Source organism: Heptranchias perlo, chromosome 28 (genome assembly GCF_035084215.1).
Source record: "Heptranchias perlo isolate sHepPer1 chromosome 28, sHepPer1.hap1, whole genome shotgun sequence".
Taxonomy (NCBI): Eukaryota; Metazoa; Chordata; class Chondrichthyes; order Hexanchiformes; family Hexanchidae; genus Heptranchias; species Heptranchias perlo.
The window spans coordinates 4,154,454-4,173,114 of NC_090352.1; the positions used below are offsets into that span (position 1 = coordinate 4,154,454).

General features: G+C 44.1%; 1 protein-coding gene across 4 annotated transcripts in view; it reads right to left on the minus strand.

Moving 5' to 3' along the window:
- Nucleotides 1–18,661, minus strand: part of zzef1 (zinc finger, ZZ-type with EF hand domain 1) — a 212,082-nt gene that overhangs the window by 100,966 nt on the left and 92,455 nt on the right. For all 4 annotated transcript variants that reach the window (XM_068007936.1, XM_068007937.1, XM_068007935.1 and 1 more), the window contains 6 exons: nt 17,371–17,614; nt 13,771–13,850; nt 11,638–11,722; nt 7,229–7,739; nt 5,563–5,727; nt 2,395–2,514 (listed from right to left, as the gene is read on the minus strand). In XM_068007936.1, the coding sequence (XP_067864037.1) occupies nt 2,395–2,514; nt 5,563–5,727; nt 7,229–7,739; nt 11,638–11,722; nt 13,771–13,850; nt 17,371–17,614 (1,205 nt within the window). The remainder of the gene's footprint in view (nt 1–2,394; nt 2,515–5,562; nt 5,728–7,228; nt 7,740–11,637; nt 11,723–13,770; nt 13,851–17,370; nt 17,615–18,661) is intronic.

Consider the following 18,661-nt stretch of genomic DNA (forward strand, 5'->3'; position numbering starts at 1 on the left):
ATTTGCAGAACAAAAAAACAAAAGATGCTAAATTCTGCAACCATTGTGGTAAAGAGCAGGAAAGAACCTTTCTCCAAATTAGTCAGCATGTTGGGCCACAGCCCAAGATTCAATGACCTCAAATCTGGTTCTAAACGAACTACCAGATTATTTCAGAACAGCGTCCATTACACCAGTTGTGACTGGATTTTACCCTTCTCCACCCAAAGTTCTTGGGAATGCAAACTCTCAGTCTCATCTGCCTCAGCAAATTGAACTTATCGCCCTTGAGCTCATCTGGCTCCTAAATGCTCACTGTTCTGAGGTGGTGGAGAGTAGTTCGAGATATTATACAAAATACATCTAGAAACTGAAACTATAATAAAGAATAGTCAACACGAATTTCAAAAGGGATGGTCATGCTTGACCAACCTTAGTGAATTCTTTGAAGGAGTAACAGAAAGAGTAGACAATGCTAATGCAGTAGATGTAATGTACTTGGATTTTCAAAAGGCATTCGATAAGGTACCGCATAGTAGACTCACGACTACGGTCAGAGCATGTGGAGTCAGGGGACAAGTAGCAGAATGAATAGCAACCTGGCTATAAAACAGAAAAGAGAGTGTAGGGGTTAAAGGTAGTTACTCAGACTGGCGCAAGGTGGAAAGTGGCATTCCACAGGGATCGGTGCTGGGACCATTGCTGTTCACCATTTACACAAAACGATTTGGACTCGGGAATCGGAAGTACAATTTCAAAATTTGTAGATGACACCAAATTGGTGGGTATAGTTAATACTGAGAAGGACTGCGACAAAATACAAGAACACATTAATAAACTTGCAGAATGGCAAATGAATTTCAATATAGACAAGTGTGAGGTGGTTCCTTTTTGGTAGGAAGAATAAGGAGGTCACATACTGCTTGGAAAATAAGGGTCTAAATGGGATAGAGGAGCAAAGGGATCCAGGGGTACAGATACACAAATCACTAAAAGTAGCGACGCAAGTGAACAAGGCCATAAAAAATGCAAACAAAGCACTGAGGTTCATTTCTAGAGGAATAGAATTGAAAAGCAGGGAAGTTATATTAAACTTGTATAGAACCTTGGTTCGGCAACTCTTAGAGTACTGTGAACAGTTCTGGACTCCTTGTTACAAAAAGGATATAGAAGCATTGGAGAAGATGCAAAAAAGATTTACAAGGATGTTACCAGAACTGAGAGGTTATACCTATCGGAAAGATTGAACAGGCTGGGCATGACCTAATGGAGGTCTTTAAAATTATGAAAGGGTTTGATAGGATAGGCGTAGAGAAGATGTTTTTACTTGTGGGGCAGTCCAAAACTAGGGGCCATAAATGGAAGAGTCACTAATAAATCCAATAAGGAATTCAGGAGAAACTTCTTTACCCAGAGAGTGGTGAGAATGTGGAACTCGCTACCACAAGGAGTAGTTGAGACGAATAGCACTTGCATTTAAAGGGGAAGATAGACAAGTACATGAGGGAGAAAGGAATAGAAGGATCTGCAGATCAGGTTCGATGAAGTACGGTGGGAGGAAGCTCGTGTGGTGCATAAACACCAGCACAGACCAGTTGGGCTGAACAGCCTGTTTCGTGCTGTAAATTCTATGTAAGAGCTTTAAACAAGGCCATGACAGTGGCCTCCACAAGGTCTAGGATCTGTATATAGCACACTGCTAAAACCTGTGTCTTAGAATGGGAGATTTTTCTTTGAAAGGTTCTGAAGGAATTTAATGGTAAAGAAAATGGTGAGATGTGTTTCAGATTATGACCATCTGACAGGAGTACCCTGGGTTAGTAATGTATTCATTACACAACACGTCTCTGGGTACCTTAGATGTGAAGATCTTGCGGCTATGTTCAAGTACATACTGTTCAGATCTACAGCCAATCTCTCACATGAACCTCTTGGATCCAGTTCACACACTGAAGCCGTGTCTGGATGGAAAGCAAGGAAGATGGGTGAACAGCCCCACAAAAAAGGTTTATAAAACTTCAAATGCCAGGAATTAATATCTACTTTTATACAGAACACATCCTAAATCTGGGGGGTGGGAGGCCAAAAAACTGCAAATGTAGAAAAACTTTGGAGTCAAGACAGTGAGGACACCAAAAACAACAATGGGACAACAGCTGCGTTCAACAACTGATTCCAACAACTGATTCCAACACAGAAAACACAAGTGAAAGAACGGAGGACTGCTCAGGAACAAGTATTGTGCAGAAATGTACTGACAGGTCAAAGCCCTTAAAGGGAAGCCTCCACTCTGATTTTTTTTGATTTTAGGGCAATGGGCCTGCCCTAAAGTACATGAGGAAATAATTAAATGAAATGCAAAAAATGTTGCTGAAATTCATGATCGAGTCCATTCAATTTAACAGGTGTACCTACCAATCTTTCTCGGTGTTAAACTGCCGGACAGCATTGACCAGGAGCAGCACAAGGCTGTAGTAAGCCTGTCTGAGTTCGTTCCAGAGCTCCTTTCCACAGCCCTCCAACTGCTGATGATAGCTGGAGGCACAAAACCAGGGTTAGAAACAGTTTTCAGTTGTCATACCATAACGTAACAGACGTTAATAAAGCCGATACTCTAACACCTGTACCCAGGTAAAGCAGCGCTTAAGTATAAAAAGAGCCCACCACCACCCTAGTCTAGTACAAAAGTTAGCTTTGTATTATGAATTACAGCATTCAGTATTATCCTCAACTTTGGGGAAGAGTTGCTGGGAGGAGTTGCTAAACTGATGAGTTAGCTTCCACCCCAGTACTGTTAACAAGACAAGCTTTTGCAATCATATTGTGTTAATTCAGATATCACCACCGATGTTGTCAAACTGGCTCAGTAGGGAGCACATTTGTCCGAGTTAGAAGGACGTAGGTTCAAACCCCACTTGAGGATTTCTGGATATAATCTAGGATGGCATTTCAGTGCAGCACTGTTGGAGGTGAGATGTTCAACCGACAGAGTGTCCGCCTGTTCAGATGGATATGATCCCATGGCAATATTTGAAGGGAGTTCTCCCCGTGTCCAGGCCAACATTACTCTCATCCAACATTGCCAGAAATGGATTAGCTTGTCATTCTTCTCAATGCTGTTCAGGAGACCTTACTGTTAGCGAAACAGCCCACATAACCACTGTGACTACACTTCAAAAACTAATTCATTGCATGTGAAGCTCTTTGAGCCACCGAGTGCAGTGATAAGGCATTCATTAATGCAAGTTCTTTCTTTAGTGATCCACTTATTTCTCTTCCTTCTCTTTTTGTACAAAAGAAATCCAGAATGCAAACAATGTAATTGTTTTTAAAGCAGTTATTGGCAATGAAATTCATTCGAAAGGAATTTTATTATATCACAGGACTTCAAGGTCCAAATTCTCAAATAAATTTCCATATATGAACAGGCATAAAGTTTATGATTTTATAAATAAGATTTTAACCCATCTTCAAAAATAGGTGCACCTGAAATTTTCTTCTCTGCTCTTCCCCTCACCCCAACCGTTTATATTACACTTAAATGGTACACTGACTACTTCCAAGTCCCCTAAGGCATGTATCTCACGAGAAAACAGTACACAACGCTGCATTGTTGGACGTGCATTATCTGTTTAATGTAGGAAACCAGAAAGGGGGGCGTTACCCATTCACATCTGGCTAAAAAATGATGTACGGAAAGTTTTATTTTGGTTGTTAACCATATGTTTGTGATAAAATTTGTGGAAAAGGCTGACTTCATTAACAGCTGACTGCCATGTCCCACACATACATTGGGTCTCCAATTTCATGGGAGAGCAGATCATACGCCACTTTCAAAGACTGGCAACATTCTTTTTATATACTTCAGGGAACATTCTGAATCAAAATAAAATGAATTCATCAGAAAATGGCATCTTCGCCAAAAGAACGGATGTCACAAGCATTTATTTGAAGACTGTGCTATAAAAAAAGATCACTTCCAACGAAAGACGGCTCAATGTGTTTTGCTACAGGCTGGAGTTAATAAAAGCAGCATGTAAATAGGTCAAAGAAATCAGAAGACACAATCTCGAGTCTGCATTGAGTTACTCGATCGTACTGGGGTGCAGTGAGGATACTGCCCATGGGTTTCAGCAACCCCAAGCTTGGAGGAGGTGGCAGGAGAAAAATCAGCCAGGGTTCCTGCTCCTGACCACCTTAACCCCCACCCCACCTTCCTGGAAAATCTAAGGGCGTACATCAGTCGAGGACAGGACTGGGCTCAGACACGATGCCTACACAGTTGACTAGCCTGCCAACACTTACTATCTAGGTTCACATATGAAAAGCAGGCGCTTGAGTGAGGTACCAGCATCTCGTAATTGTGTCAGGCGAGGAATCTATGATGGGGATTGTTTTTCCTGGCTAGCCTATATTTGAACACAAAGAATTGCTTGCGCAAACTAGACCACCTCAGCTTCCTCAGAAAGTTATTTATAAAGATAATACAAGTAATTTCTTGTCAAATTTAAATATGACAAATTAATGCCTAATGTAGCGCAAACGACAGTATGTTTGGTGGCACAGGAGATTCAAAGAGTTGGCACAGTGTGGCTTTGTTAATGGGGAGGCTGCAACGTGGACAATACGCAGGAACAAAAGACATCCAAAGCCGGCCTGGAGATCATTGGCTTGAAAAACCCGGAAACAGTGACGTCTCAGGGCTATGTGATGCTGAAAATTAGCCACAATTGCACGAGTCCTCAGCAGGGTCACCAGGGAAAAACTTTTTAAAAATCTCCTTCAAGATCTCATAACCATCCTGAATTTTCTTTATAGTCAAAAGCATGGATGCTTTGTCGAAGTGGCACCATTTTCTGCCAGCAGTTGCAACAATGTAAGAAGTTAGGAACATGGGAACAGGAGTGGGCCATTCAGCCCCTCGAGTCTGTTCCGCCATTCAATTAGATCATGGCTGATCTGGGCCTCAACTCCATTCACCTGCCTTATCTCTATATCCCTTAATACCCTTACCTAACACATCTATCAGTCTCAGTTTTGAAATTTTCAATGGACCCCCAGCCTCAACAGGGGGGAGGGGGAGGGGTGAAAAAGAGTTCCAGATTTACACTGCTCTTTGTGTGAAGAAATGCTTCCTGACATCACCAGTGAACGGCATGGCTCTAATTTTAAGGTTATGCCTCCTTGTTCTGGACTCCCCCACCAGAGGAAATAGTTTCTCTCAATCTATACCATCAACTCCTTTGATCATCTGAAACTCCTGTTAAAAGTTACTTTACTGAGCAAAGAGGCCAAGAGAATGTACAGTGCAGGCCCTCCACATCTACCACTGGGGTTTCCGATAAGGACTCGGAGGTAAGCCACACCAAGCCTACATTTTCTCCACAGCAGAAAACCCCCCACAGATATACAAGACAAATAACATGTTATTAAATAGCATGTCATCCAATGGGACCCACCAAGATCAGCAGACAAGTCAGTGACCAAAACGCCCAACCTTTTGGTTGGAAGTCTGGTGCTCAGCTGCTTAGTCACCATGGGATACGCTTACTAAGGTTCACAAGATCAAGCCCTGCCCCGTACCTGATCAATTCCTTCTGACAGGCTAATATTTCCTGCAAAAAGAGAATGCAGGAGAACTGGAAGAGATGAGGTTGTCCCAGTGACTGTAGGCATTCGCTCACTGCACGTAGGACATCAATAATACTCTTGGCTTGGGCCTTCCGCATAGACAGAACCTGTAAAACACTACAAGGGATTTTTAAAAAAAGTATAAGTAACCTTCTGTCAGAACAATGTGCTTTCCTACTTCCATCCACTAGGCACAAACTTTCACACCGTACACATTTGAAAGAACATTTAGCACCAAAACAAATTACTGATGAATCGTGATCTTAATGTGCAATATGACTGCACAGAAATATATGGCAATTTGCCAAATTTGAACTTCAAATTCTTTTTTAAAAGTCAGATTTAGAGGTGGTTAGAGAATGTAGTGTGAAACCACATTCCTCAAACAGATTGAGCTGTGACATAATTATGGTGAGCACCACAATTCTTTTTTTTAAACAAGTGTCACCAGTCATGGAACCAACTGTGGGCCAAGTGGTCAACCTATTCCCAGGCCTCTGCCTGTGCCACTCTGGAATTGGCCGCTGGATGCAGTGCGAGAGTCGCTCATGTAAACCCCCCCCCCCCCCCCACCTCAAATTGCCCCCTTCTCTTACTGCCCGTGAGCAGGCACTTGGCTTCTGCAGTTGAGGTTGCACCACACAGGTGTGGCAGACTGCAGGCATGAATCACATCTCCCCACTCCACAATGCACTATATTTGCACCACTCCAATGGCACTTTATAAGCCACTGGGGGAGAAAAACACAGAGAAAACTCCTCAAAGAGGTGCTGGTGTATAAAAACCCATGTGACCACTAGAGCATATTGTCAGCAACTTAAATCAACAGCCGCATGTGACCTGACTTCTGGCCTCCTCTCTAGACCATCAGTTTTTGTCACATTAATAACCAATGACAATCAAATTTACAGCTGGCACTTAAAGGTTCAATCGATCTACTAATTGGATAGCTCTTTCAAAGAGGCGGCACAGGCACGATGGGCCGAATAGCCTTCTTCTGTGCAGTATCATTCTATGATTCCTCGTAATCAACAAGCTTCACAGTCCAGTTCCAACTCATTCTGAACAGAAAACTGGCTTCAATTATCACACTGAACACGATCACTGAACAACTCATGGCTGCAGATACTATTGGCTATCAGCATTAAGTTTGTGGCCAAAATAACCTTGCAACTCAGTAGGCAGTTTGTACCAAGTCTTGAACACAATTTCCTTTCCTCAATATCTGGCTTATTTTTGAAAGTGAGCACGGTCATATTAAATCCAAGACATCTCCTACCAGCGGTTCAACCTTCCTTGTGACCAAAATAACCCTGAAACTGCTAATTATCTCCCCTGTTTCCATCTGTCTTCTCTCCCCACACCCCCGGTGCTGGCTCCTTCTGAAAGGACACGCTGAGTACAACCTCACAGCAGAATTATTAGGACGCACCTGTGGGTTGGTAAATTACATTTTAATTGAAACAAAAAAAAATCAGTTTCGATTTATATTTCCTTCCACTTTTTCCACCCTTAACCACTAAATTACCTACTCACATTCTCCTTAAAATGCAAATACTCAACCACTTATTCTAGGTTTTTATCTTTGGTTTGAATTATGAAGTGCTAACCAGCTTACCTTTCAGAAGTAATGTTGGAATCCTTCATGAAATCTAAAATGCTCTTCAAAAATGGATATTTGTCTTGGATCGGGACCATTTTGAACTCTTCCATGGACCTGAGTGAAAATAACCTAAGTCGGCCTTTACCAAACGCAGCCTTCGGTGCGGAGTTGAAAGGGGAGGGAAGGTCAACGTAAGGAGATACAAGGTTCTCACTGGGCGTCGTGCTCACTGAAGAAGCTGGGCTCTCACAATGGGGTGGACCAGCAGTATCGCGGTCGTCCCTTGGAGTTGTAGCAGCGGGGACTGTTTGCTGGGGCTTCTCTGCCGATGTGCTTTGCGATGGTGCGATTTGCTCCTGCGATGCTGTGGACTGGGCAGTAACGTGCTGTGCTGGGGGATCGGCGGCCTTAGCCAAAACCTCTTTCTGCTCTTGCAAAGTATCCATTCTCTTCACGTCAGACAAAGAGCCACCGTTTTTTGTTGGGAATTTCAGTAGCAAAAGGCTCTTTCCAATACAGTTTTCATCTGCAAAGAAATGAAAACCAGTTATTTACATTTATAAAGTTACAGCGACAAGTAGAGCAAAAATACAGATTTTATACAAATACAGTAATTGTTCCATAAAATAGATCGGTGACAAACTTTTAAAAGATATTTTGTCAAATACCTGTTCCCAAATACCATCCTCGTGCAGTAACAGATAAAGGTCTACTTATTGTACAGACCAAAAACAAATTGGCTAAACTGTATTTTACCAAAATACTATTTACAAGAGTGGACTAAATGTTCAGTTTTACTCAGAAAATGACTGCAGCAAACACACTAAATTACGAGGGCTGATATCTCATTTCACACCCAACTGGAATACATGCCACGAATGGTCACATTTGTCAAATGATTTAAACATTCTGCACTGATCGAAGATTATTGGAAGGCCACTGTACTTAAAAGTAAATTGTAGACTCCATTTTAATTAGAAATTAAGAAATGGCTAAAAATGAGGCCCCCTTCCCACCCCACCATTAGCTGCAAGAGAGGGTATCATGAAAACTAATGGAGAATGCAGTCAACCAAAAGATACAGACCAGTATTCAAAATGACTTCTCACATTTGCCATATCAGATTAATAATTAGATATCAACCCTGTTTGGTAGTGCAAGATCTGACCACTACCTCTTGGGATACCTATGGATATTGACAGATGGCTCCTTAACCTACAGTTCGTTGACCTCCAATTAACAGCACCTCAGCCATGGGGGTCGAACTGCCTCGGCTGTTCCAGCAGACTCCCTCTATAACTCTGGCAGAGTCCAGCATGGAGACAGGCCAGCACCCAAATTTAATAAGCTGGATCCCGGCTTATGTTGGGAGATCCCAATTGGCTTTGTACGGTAGGGGAGGAACGCTAGGTGTTCCCACTTCTCAAGCACCAATAGGACCCAGCATATGTTTGGAGGCCGACATGCCCGCTGAGATAAGGTATACTGGCGTCCACTAGGGCGCATGTCGGCCCCACCTTAAGGAAGGGGGTGGGTGCAGGCCAGGGAAGTGGCTTGGACTCCCCCTTCCCCCCACAAATTCCTGAAAAATTGTTAGCTTGCAACAGGCACATAGGAGACAGAAGAAAGCTTTCTTTAGGGATGGGGGTGGGGGTGGGGGGAAATCTAACAATAACCAAATGATTTGAGCCCATGATGTTAAATGCCAGATTTTTTTTTATTCGTTCATGGGATGCGGGCGTCGCTGGCGAGGTCGGCATTTATTGCCCATCCCTAATTGCCCTCGAGAAGGTGGTGGTGAGCCGCCTTCTTGAACCGCTGCAGTCCGTGTGGTGAAGGTTCTCCCACAGTGCTGTTAGGAAGGGAGTTCCAGGATTTTGACCCAGCGACGATGAAGGAACAGCGATATATTTCCAAGTCGGGATGGTGTGTGACTTGGAGGGGAACGTGCAGGTGGTGTTGTTCCCATGTACCTGCTGCCTTTAGGTGGTAGAGGTCGTGGGTTTGGGAGGTGCTGTCGAGGAAGCCTTGGCGAGTTGCTGCAGTGCATCCTGTGGATGGTGCACACTGCAGCCACTGTGCGCCGGTGGTGAAGGGAGTGAATGTTTAGGGTGGTGGATGGGGTGCCAATCAAGCGGGCTGCTTTGTCCTGGGTGGTGTCGAGCTTCTTGAGTTTGTTGGAGCTGCACTCATCCAGGCAAGTGGAGAGTATTCCATCACACTCCTGACTTGTGCCTTGTAAATGGTGGAAAGGCTTTGGGGAGTCAGGAGGTGAGTCACTCGCCTCAGAATACCCAGCCTCTGACCTGCTCTTGTAGCCACAGTATTTATATGGCTGGTCCAGTTAATTTTCAATGGTGACCCCCAGGATGTTGATGGCAGGGGATTCGGCAAAGGTAACGCCGTTGAATGTCAAGGGGAGGTGGTTAGACTCTCTCTTGTTGGAGATGGTCATTGCCTGGCACTTGTCTGGCACAAATGTTACTTGCCACTTATCAGCCCAAGCCTGGATGTTGTCCAGGTCTTACTGCATGCGGGCTCGGACTGCTTCATTATCTGAGGGGTTGCGAGTGGAACTGGACACTGTGCAATCATCAGCGAACATCCCCATTTCTGACCTTATGATGGAGGTAAGGTCATTGATGAAGCAGCTGAAGATGGTTGGGCCTAGGACACTGCCCTGAGGAACTCCTGCAGCAATGCCCTGGGGCTGAGATTATTGGCCTCCAACAAACACTACCATCTTCCTTTGTGCTAGGTATTACTCCAGCCACTGGAGAGTTTTCCCCGATTCCCATTGACTTCAATTTTACTAGGGCTCCTTGATGCCACACTCGGTCAAATGCTGCCTTGATGTCAAGGGCAGTCACTCTCACCTCACCTCTGGAATTCAGCTCTTTGGTCCATGTTTGGACCAAGGCTGTAATGAGGTCTGGAGCCGAGTGATCCTGGCGGAACCCAAACTGAGCATCGGTGAGCAGGTTATTGGTGAGTAAGTGCCGCTTGATAGCACTGTCGACGACACCTTCCATCACTTTGCTGATGATTGAGAGTAGACAGATGGGGCGGTAATTGGCCGGATTGGATTTGTCCTGCTTTTTGTGGACAGGACATACCTGGGCAATTTTCCACATTGTCGGGTAGATGCCAGTGTTGTAGCTGTACTGGAACAGCTTGGCTAGAGGCGCAGCTAGTTCTGGAGCACAAGTCTTCAGCACTACAGCCGGGACGTTGTCGGGGCCCATAGCCTTTGCTGTATCCAGTGCACTCAACCGTTTCTTGATATCACATGGAGTGAATCGAATTGGCTGAAGACTGGCTTCTGTGATGGTGGGGATATCGGGAGGAGGCAGAGATGGATCATCCACTTGGCACTTCTGGCTGAAGATGGTTGCAAACGCTTCAGTCTTGTCTTTTGCACTCACGTGCTGGACTCCGCCATCATTGAGAATGGGGATGTTTGCAGAGCCTCCTCCTCCCATTAGTTGTTTAATTGTCCACCACCATTCACGACTGGATGTGGCAGGACTGCTTAGCTCTGTCTATAGCATGTTGCTTCCGCTGTTTAGCATGCATGTAGTCCTGAGTTGTCGCTTCACCAGGTTGGCACCTCATTTTTAGGTACGCCTGGTGCTGTTCCTGGCATGCTCTTCTACACTCCTCATTGAACCAGGGTTGATCCCCTGGCTTGTTGGTAATGGTAGAGTGAGGAATATGCCGGGCCATGAGGTTACAGATTGTGCTGGAATACAATTCTGCTGCTGCTGATGGCCCACAGCACCTCATGGATGCCCAGTTTTGAGCTGCTAGATCTGAGTGTATCCCATTTAGCACGGTGGTAGTGCCACACAACACGTTGGATGGTGTCCTCAGTGCGAAGACGGGATTTCATCTCCACGAGGACTGTGCGGTGGTCACTCCTACCAATACTGTCATGGACAGATGCATTTGCGACAGGTAGATTGGTGAGGACGAGGTCAAGTAAGTTTTTCCCTCGTGTTGGTTCGCTCACCACCTGCCGCAGGCCCAGTCTAGCAGCTATGTCCTTCAGGACTCGGCCAGCTCGGTCAGTCGTGGTGCTACCGAGCCACTCTTGGTGATGGACATTGAAGTCCCCCACCCAGAGTACATTCTGTGCCCTTGCTACCCTCAGTGCTTGCTCCAAGTGGTGCTCAACATGGAGGAGGACTGATTCATCAGCTGAGGGAGGATGGTAGGTGGTAATCAGCAGGAGGTTTCCTTGCCCATGTTTGACCTGATGCCATGAGATTTCATGGGGTCCAGAGTCAATGTTGAGGACTCTTTATCCAGATCCTGTTTGAATACAATGCAATTATAGTACCATTTAGAAGCTCTGTTTATCACACTGGAGTCCTTTTGTTCCAAAGTCTATGGTTGGAATGAGATGGATGGATTTTACTCACTGATGTTTTCTGGGTTCATCTTGTTGTCATCTTGCACCTCTTCTTTATCACTGATCATCATTAGATATTTTTGTTTACGTTCCATCTGGTGGAGGTGGAGGGGGGCAAAGGAAATAAAAATAAATCCAATTAAGACCAGTCAACCAATATATACCCAAACCACCACCCTGACTGGGGCTAGTTACCCACAGGTACTTTCACGAAAAACAAACACTTTTACCCAGTAATAAAGTTTACAAAACACTCAGCGATATTGCTGAAACACAACCCAATTTTAGCAAAATGCCCAGAGATTTATATCTACCCATTTTCCTTACCTTGCTCACTTGTTTAATGAATTAAATTTTAAACTCTATCAGCCACCTCCCAATCAGCAGCAAAGTGATGGAAGGAGTCATCAATAGTGTCGATGAGTAACACCTATTTATCAATAAGCTGTGCACCAACGCTCAGTTCTAGGTTCCACTAGAAACACTCAGCTCCAGAATTCGTCATAGCCCTGGCATAGACACAGAGAGGTGAGAGTAGCTGCCCTCGGCATTGGGGCAGCATTCAGCCAAGTACGACATGAAGGAGCCCTAACAAAATTAGGGGCAAGGGGGAAACTCTCCAGTCAACCTGACACAAAGTTGTTGGCAGCCCCAGGTCATCTCTGCAGGAGTTCCTCGGGGAAGTGTTCCTGGCTCAACTATCTTCAGCTGCTTCATCAGTGGCCTTCCTCCATCTTAAAGGTTGGAAGTGGGGCTATTCGCTGATGATTCGAAAGTGTTCAGCTCCATTCACAACTCTTTCAACAAAGCAGCAGCGTATAGCAGTGCATGGAAAATATCTCGGTTTGTGCCGAGTGTCAGGTAACATTTACGTCAATAAATGCCAGGGAATGACCATCTCCAACAACAAAAACCCAACCACCTCCCCCTGACCCTCAACAGCACTATCACTGATGAGTCTCCCACCATCAAAATAATGGGGTCACCAGGGATCTCCTTTGAACTCCTTACACTGACTTGATTATATTTGTTTCTTAAACACAAAATTAATAACTACAATTAAGACAATGGATTTCAAGATCTGTTACAGTACAGATGTTAGCTCTCCGCTACTAGAAACCAAAATGTACAGTATCATATCAATCCTTTTGGCTTGACAAGTCCATTTAACTGATTGATAGAGTGAGTAACACTGCAAGTTAACTAACGGTATTGGCAAAGTCTGCTATTCTTTGCTCCTCCACGGGATGGCGCTGTTGCATCTAAACCCATTACAAGAATTCCCGTGATTCTTGCTTGCTCCAAAAGGTGGCAGTGCAACTCCACTCAGTCTGTTACAACAAACACATCTCAAAAACATATCGCGTTTCCTCCCTCTAACCGTGAGCAATGCCATGGGAGATTCACTATTTAAAAACAGGAAAACCCCTGTTGGTTGACCCTATAGTGTAGCTATTGGCCCAGTATTACCTGGAGTGGGGCATCTCACGGCCTGCCCCGTGTGTTTCCCTCACCCTTCATCTCGAGAAATTTTTGCCCTGCAAATTACTGCAAGCTGATAACGGGGAGGCAGGAATTTCATGAAACTCACGGGAGGTTGAGGGTGAGATGCCACTTTCGCGAAGCTAATGGCGGAGCAGTGTAAATCGTCCAGCAACTTGTGTCGGTTCACAATTCACAGGGTATCTCTTCCTCACCACAACTTGCTGGACCATTTATGCATTAATGGCGAGCGCCCTTAAACTGGCTGTTATTTTGGCAGCAAGTTCTGGGCCATGATAACCTCCCTTCACAGGCACGTGACCGGGGAGCAGAACAGCAAAGTGCTGGACAAGTCCACATTTTACTCAATCCACCTCCCTCCCCACTCCCTAAATGAAGGCAAGATGATGTCCCTTGAGGTGAGAATTAACGGAAATTCAAATCTGGCTACAGTCTCTCATTGCAAAAGGAAAATTACAACGTATAAAACCCAACCAAGAAAGGAGAGAAGCAGCCCTTCAGGGACTGTCCTCGCGATGGTCAAAATCAGTCTAGCCATTCTGGAGTGATATTACTCTTCTACCTTCAGCACGAGCAGGAGAGATACACAAATTAATAAATGTGACATTTGAAGGAAAATGTTACCCTTTGTGAAACTTACTATCCAGGTTTTCATTCCTTCAGCCAATGTGTACACCTCTACCATCTCTTCACTGAAACCCGTGGAACCTCCACTTGTAACTACAGAAACAGGGAAGCAGAACAGATTGACGCAAATCTAAGATACACTGTCAGTTACTTATAACAAATGTGGACAAGTGTTCCGTCCATTTAAGCAGCTGTCCCATTTATCCCTCAAGAACATAGTTAAACTTATCACTGGACTGGGTCTTCCAGCTGTGGCACACTAGCAGTATCACCTGTAGCTGCAGTGTTGGAGCTCCCGATGATTACAGCTGATTCCAGTTTTAAGTTTCCATGTTAAATCTCTTCTGATGCTTCTAAATTGTAACGCATTGGACCAGCTGAGTTGGAATTATAACGGGGCTGGACAGGGCTGTGCTGTAATGTGGCTGGATGGGGCTGTACTATAATGTGCCTGACCAGCCGAGCAGGGCTGTGATGTAGCTAGACGGGGCTGTGCTGTAATGTGCCTGATCAGCCGAGCAAGGTCTGTAATGTGGCTGGATGAGGCTGTGCTGTAATGTGGCTGGACAGAGCTGTGCTGTAATGTGCCTGACCAGCTGAGTAGAGGCTATATTGGATTTCCAGATCAGATGTAATAGATCAGAATCCCAAACCAAATCAACTGCTTACCAATGAGCACTCACTGCCTTCATTAAAGCCACATTTGTTGTTAGCAACCGAGTTAGTGCTGAATGCCATGGGCTTGATTGAGGATTTGTATATGATAAACACTAAATCCAGAGTCAATATTAGACTGAATTGTATTATTAAACAGGAATTGTTTCTCAACTATTGCAACATCCAACAGCTCTGCAATCTTTTCAATTCTAATTACAATTACCTGCAAGATATTCAACAGGAAAACAAGGAGTTGACCATAACCCACAGGCATTGATGGATTAGATGGCCAGATAATTCACCAATTCGACATGACTGGTTAATGGAACCCTAGTTTAGAACACATTGATCAACTGACGAGTCAGCCAGTCTTTGTCAAAAAAGTGGCAAGCATAAAAACTGGTCCAAATAACTCAATTTTGTCAAAAAGGTAGATATTGGCATGGAGGAGATTGATTACTCTTCACTGTGGCACTGGTACTAGGTGGCAAGCAAAGGCTCGGGACTTCCCGAGAAAAGAGTGAAAATTGGGATAGGATTTCACCCCATGCATCCCAGTAAATGATAGAGCATCATCGATTCTGCAGTTTGCCACACTCAATGGATGAGGGGAGGAGAAAGGCAGCAGCTCTATAAAGTAGGCCTTTCCTCGCACCTGCTCAGTGGATTATGAGCAGGAAGAGCACAGGAATCAAGATTGCAACTAACAGTAAAACAACTTTAAAAAATACTGTAAATAAATTTCCTTCCCCAATCCGATGGTTCCGATTCTTAAAAAATTCAACTTCCCTTTATACAGCACAGTTAAAGCAAATGGAAAATAAGAAATATTCCGCAGGTCACTGGAGGCATCGAGAGGGAAGAACGTCACATACCAGAGGACCAGTTGGTTGGCTTCAAGTTGTACGTTTAGTTTATAAATAAAAGTTTGGCTTTTGAGTTTTCCTCAAGGGGAAATTTGTTGTACTTTCCACAGCATGTGAAACCTGTGCCAATGTAAATCAAACGCACTACCCACATCAAGGCAGGCACAAACCTGCACCTCCATTAGTAGCAAATGCCATCATAGTTTTCTGTCACACCTTTGTTTTTTTTAGAAAAGAGAAGGAATGTGAAAGGGCAACATCAAAGTTCTTATAGTATAAAGAACTTCTTCATTTGGGTAGTTATAACAAAACAAAATCTACTATCTTCCACCTCATGGGAGACGGTCAGCTTTGTTTTTATAATTCATTTCACCCTCAGAAACCTGCCATTTGAGATCTTGTAGAACCAGAGAGGTTTACAGCACACAGGGAGGGCCTCTCGGCCCACTTTGTCTGTGCCAAAAGTAATCGAAACTAATCGCACTGCCCTGCTCTGTCCCCATAGCCCTGCATCAGATAGTTTCCAATTTTCCCATTAAAAGATGCAATGGTCTCTGCGCTCTATGTTCCAAGTATGAACAAGTAACAGCTGATCAAAGAGAATCAGCATGAATCTGCCTTACATGTAAAATAATGGAATTGATTATTGGAAGTAAACTTGTTTATCTGTACAACAGCATCCTCAGACGTCCCAAAGCGCTTTACAGCCAACGAAGTACTTTTGAAGCGTAGTCACTGCTGTAATGCAGGGTAACATGGCAGCCATACAATCACACAGCAAGATCCCACAAACAGCAATGGGATAATGATCAGATTATCTGTTTTAGTGATGTTGGTGATGGGATAAATATTGGCCAGGACACTGAGAAAACTCCCCTGCTCTTTGAATAATGCCCTGGGATCTTTTACGTCTACCTGAGAGGGCAGATGGGGCCACAGCTTAAATTCTCATCCGAAAGACGGCACCTCCAACAGTGCAGCACTCCCTCAGCAATGCACCAAAGTGTCAGCTCAAGTCTCTGGAATTGGAATTGAACCTAAGACCTTCTGACTCAGAGGCAAGAGTGTTGCCACTGGGCCAAGGCTTATGACACCTTATGTACTCAAGACTTCCAAAAGGCATTTAATAAAGTTCCACAAAAAAAGTTACTAATTATGTTCAAAGCTGTGAGGGTTCTGAGGAAAACTTGGTTACGGATAAGAAATGGGTTGAAGGGTAGAGAATAATAGGTGCTGGTTAGAGGGGTAATATCAGAATGGGGGGAGAAAGAGGGAGAACAGAATGGGTGCCCCAGGGCTCAGTGTTGGGACCACAACTGTTTTTAATTATTTTTCTGATTTAGATTCAGAAACTCATTTAAGTCAAATTTGTAGACGATACCAAACTCAGAGGGGAAGTGGGATCGAAGAAGGCAGCCCAGAAATTACAGAATGAGCAGAACAAAATTTGCAATTGGGTAGAACAATTAAATTGTTGAAATTGTGTCAATTATTGCACATGGGAAGGAAAAGTGAGCAACATATATACTTCACAAATGGTGTTGCAATAGCTAAGGATGAAGTTGATAGAGACATAGGGGTCTTTGTAGACAACATGTCCATCATTACAATGCAGCAATCTGCAAAGCCAATGGGATGTTCAACAACATGGCCAAAACAGTAAAGTACAAGTCAGAGGAAGTCATGAGCAAACTGGACAGAGCTCCGGTCAGATCAAACCTCGAGAACAGTGTCACCAAAAAACATGGGAGACATTTAAGTCTTGGAGGCAGTGCAGAGAAGAATCATGAGGTGGATTCCTAGTGTCAGGGGTTTGAGTCATAAGGAAAGACTACTTCCAGACATAACCCAAATTTGGCAGGAAGAGAAACGTAATTGTGCATAACTGTAAAATTTCTAAGCATTTCTCGCAATTTGTTGACATCTGTTATTATGTTTCACTGAAATCCTAGTGACAAGTGTGAAAGTTACAAGAGGAGCAGTTTAAACTGAAAGTACTACCTGCTGGATTCCCCTTCTCCTTCAAGTACTGGGCACAATTTATAATGACTATTTCTAAGGATTTGTGTTCTCCAAAAAGTATAATTTACCGTAAGTTCTCAGTGCACTGTGAAGATCAGGACTGTGGCACATCATGGCAGCAAAGACAGAGTTCACAGCTTGGTCAATTTTTGACCCAAGACCAAATCCACTAACTGCTTCCGACTTTGGCGACTGTTTCTTGCATAGGCTTATAAATTTCTTAATTAGTTCGGACTGAGAGTCAGAAGAATCCTCTTGTGAAGCATCCCAGAGAGCAACCTGAATCAGGAACTTATGAACATCATTCTTGTCCTGCAACACACAATAGGCAAAGAGCAAAAGGGTTATTTTCTTTATATTCTGATCACAGAAACACCACTTTCCTTGACTGATGTGGGTTGCAGGAAAAAAACTAAAATTACTTCCTACTTTAAGAAATCTAAATTAAGTTTTCATTCAGTCAAAAATATTTAACCAGAAGAATAACTTTGAGCTTCTTTTCTCCACTACCAACCAGCTTCTTAAACACCTCCTCCACTGCCACTCCACCCTCACCTCTAACAAGTGCTGCAGCTCATGGATTCATTCATCACCAAGATAGATTCAGCTATCTCCATTGCTACCCCACTTTGCCTTGCCGCCTAAGCTAACTGCTTTCCACTTGCTGCTAATCTACCCTGAACCCTCATCACTGTTTGGTTTCTCTCTGTTCCTCCCCACCCTCTCCAAGCTCGTTTCGGCCATGAAACCTACCTTCTGCTCCGTCGACCCACTTCCTACTAAACTCACAACCACCCAACTTCCCTTCTTGACCCTCATGCGAGCTGACATGAGGAACAGTTCCCTCTCCTCAGGCACCAACTCCTCCCTTACAAAGCCGCTAGATTCCCCTCTTCAGAAAACACCTCAACTCCTAAGTCCTCACTAACTACAGCCGAGTTTCCAACCCCTCTTTCCTCTCCAATGTTCTTCAACATGTTGTCATCTATCAGCTCCATGCCCGTCCCACCTGCAACTGTTTGAATCTCTCCAAGGTGGTTCCAGTCCTGTGGGAGGGATGAGATACCCCTAACCAAAGTCACAAAAGACATTCTCTGTGGCAATGGCAATTACTCCCCCCATCCTCTTTACAGTCATTAACATTGCTAAATAGACCTTTAAGCAGGGCTTGAAGGGAAAGGTGCATCTGATTCTATCTAAACATCTCCAACAGATGTCAGTTTCATTAGACTAGTTAACTGGGTGACCTGCACATTTAAATCACTGTATTCCATAATAAGGGGTACAGTAGACTAATGGTTATGGCAGTGGACAAGCAACCCAAGGGACGCAAATTGAAATCTCACCATAGCAATTGTC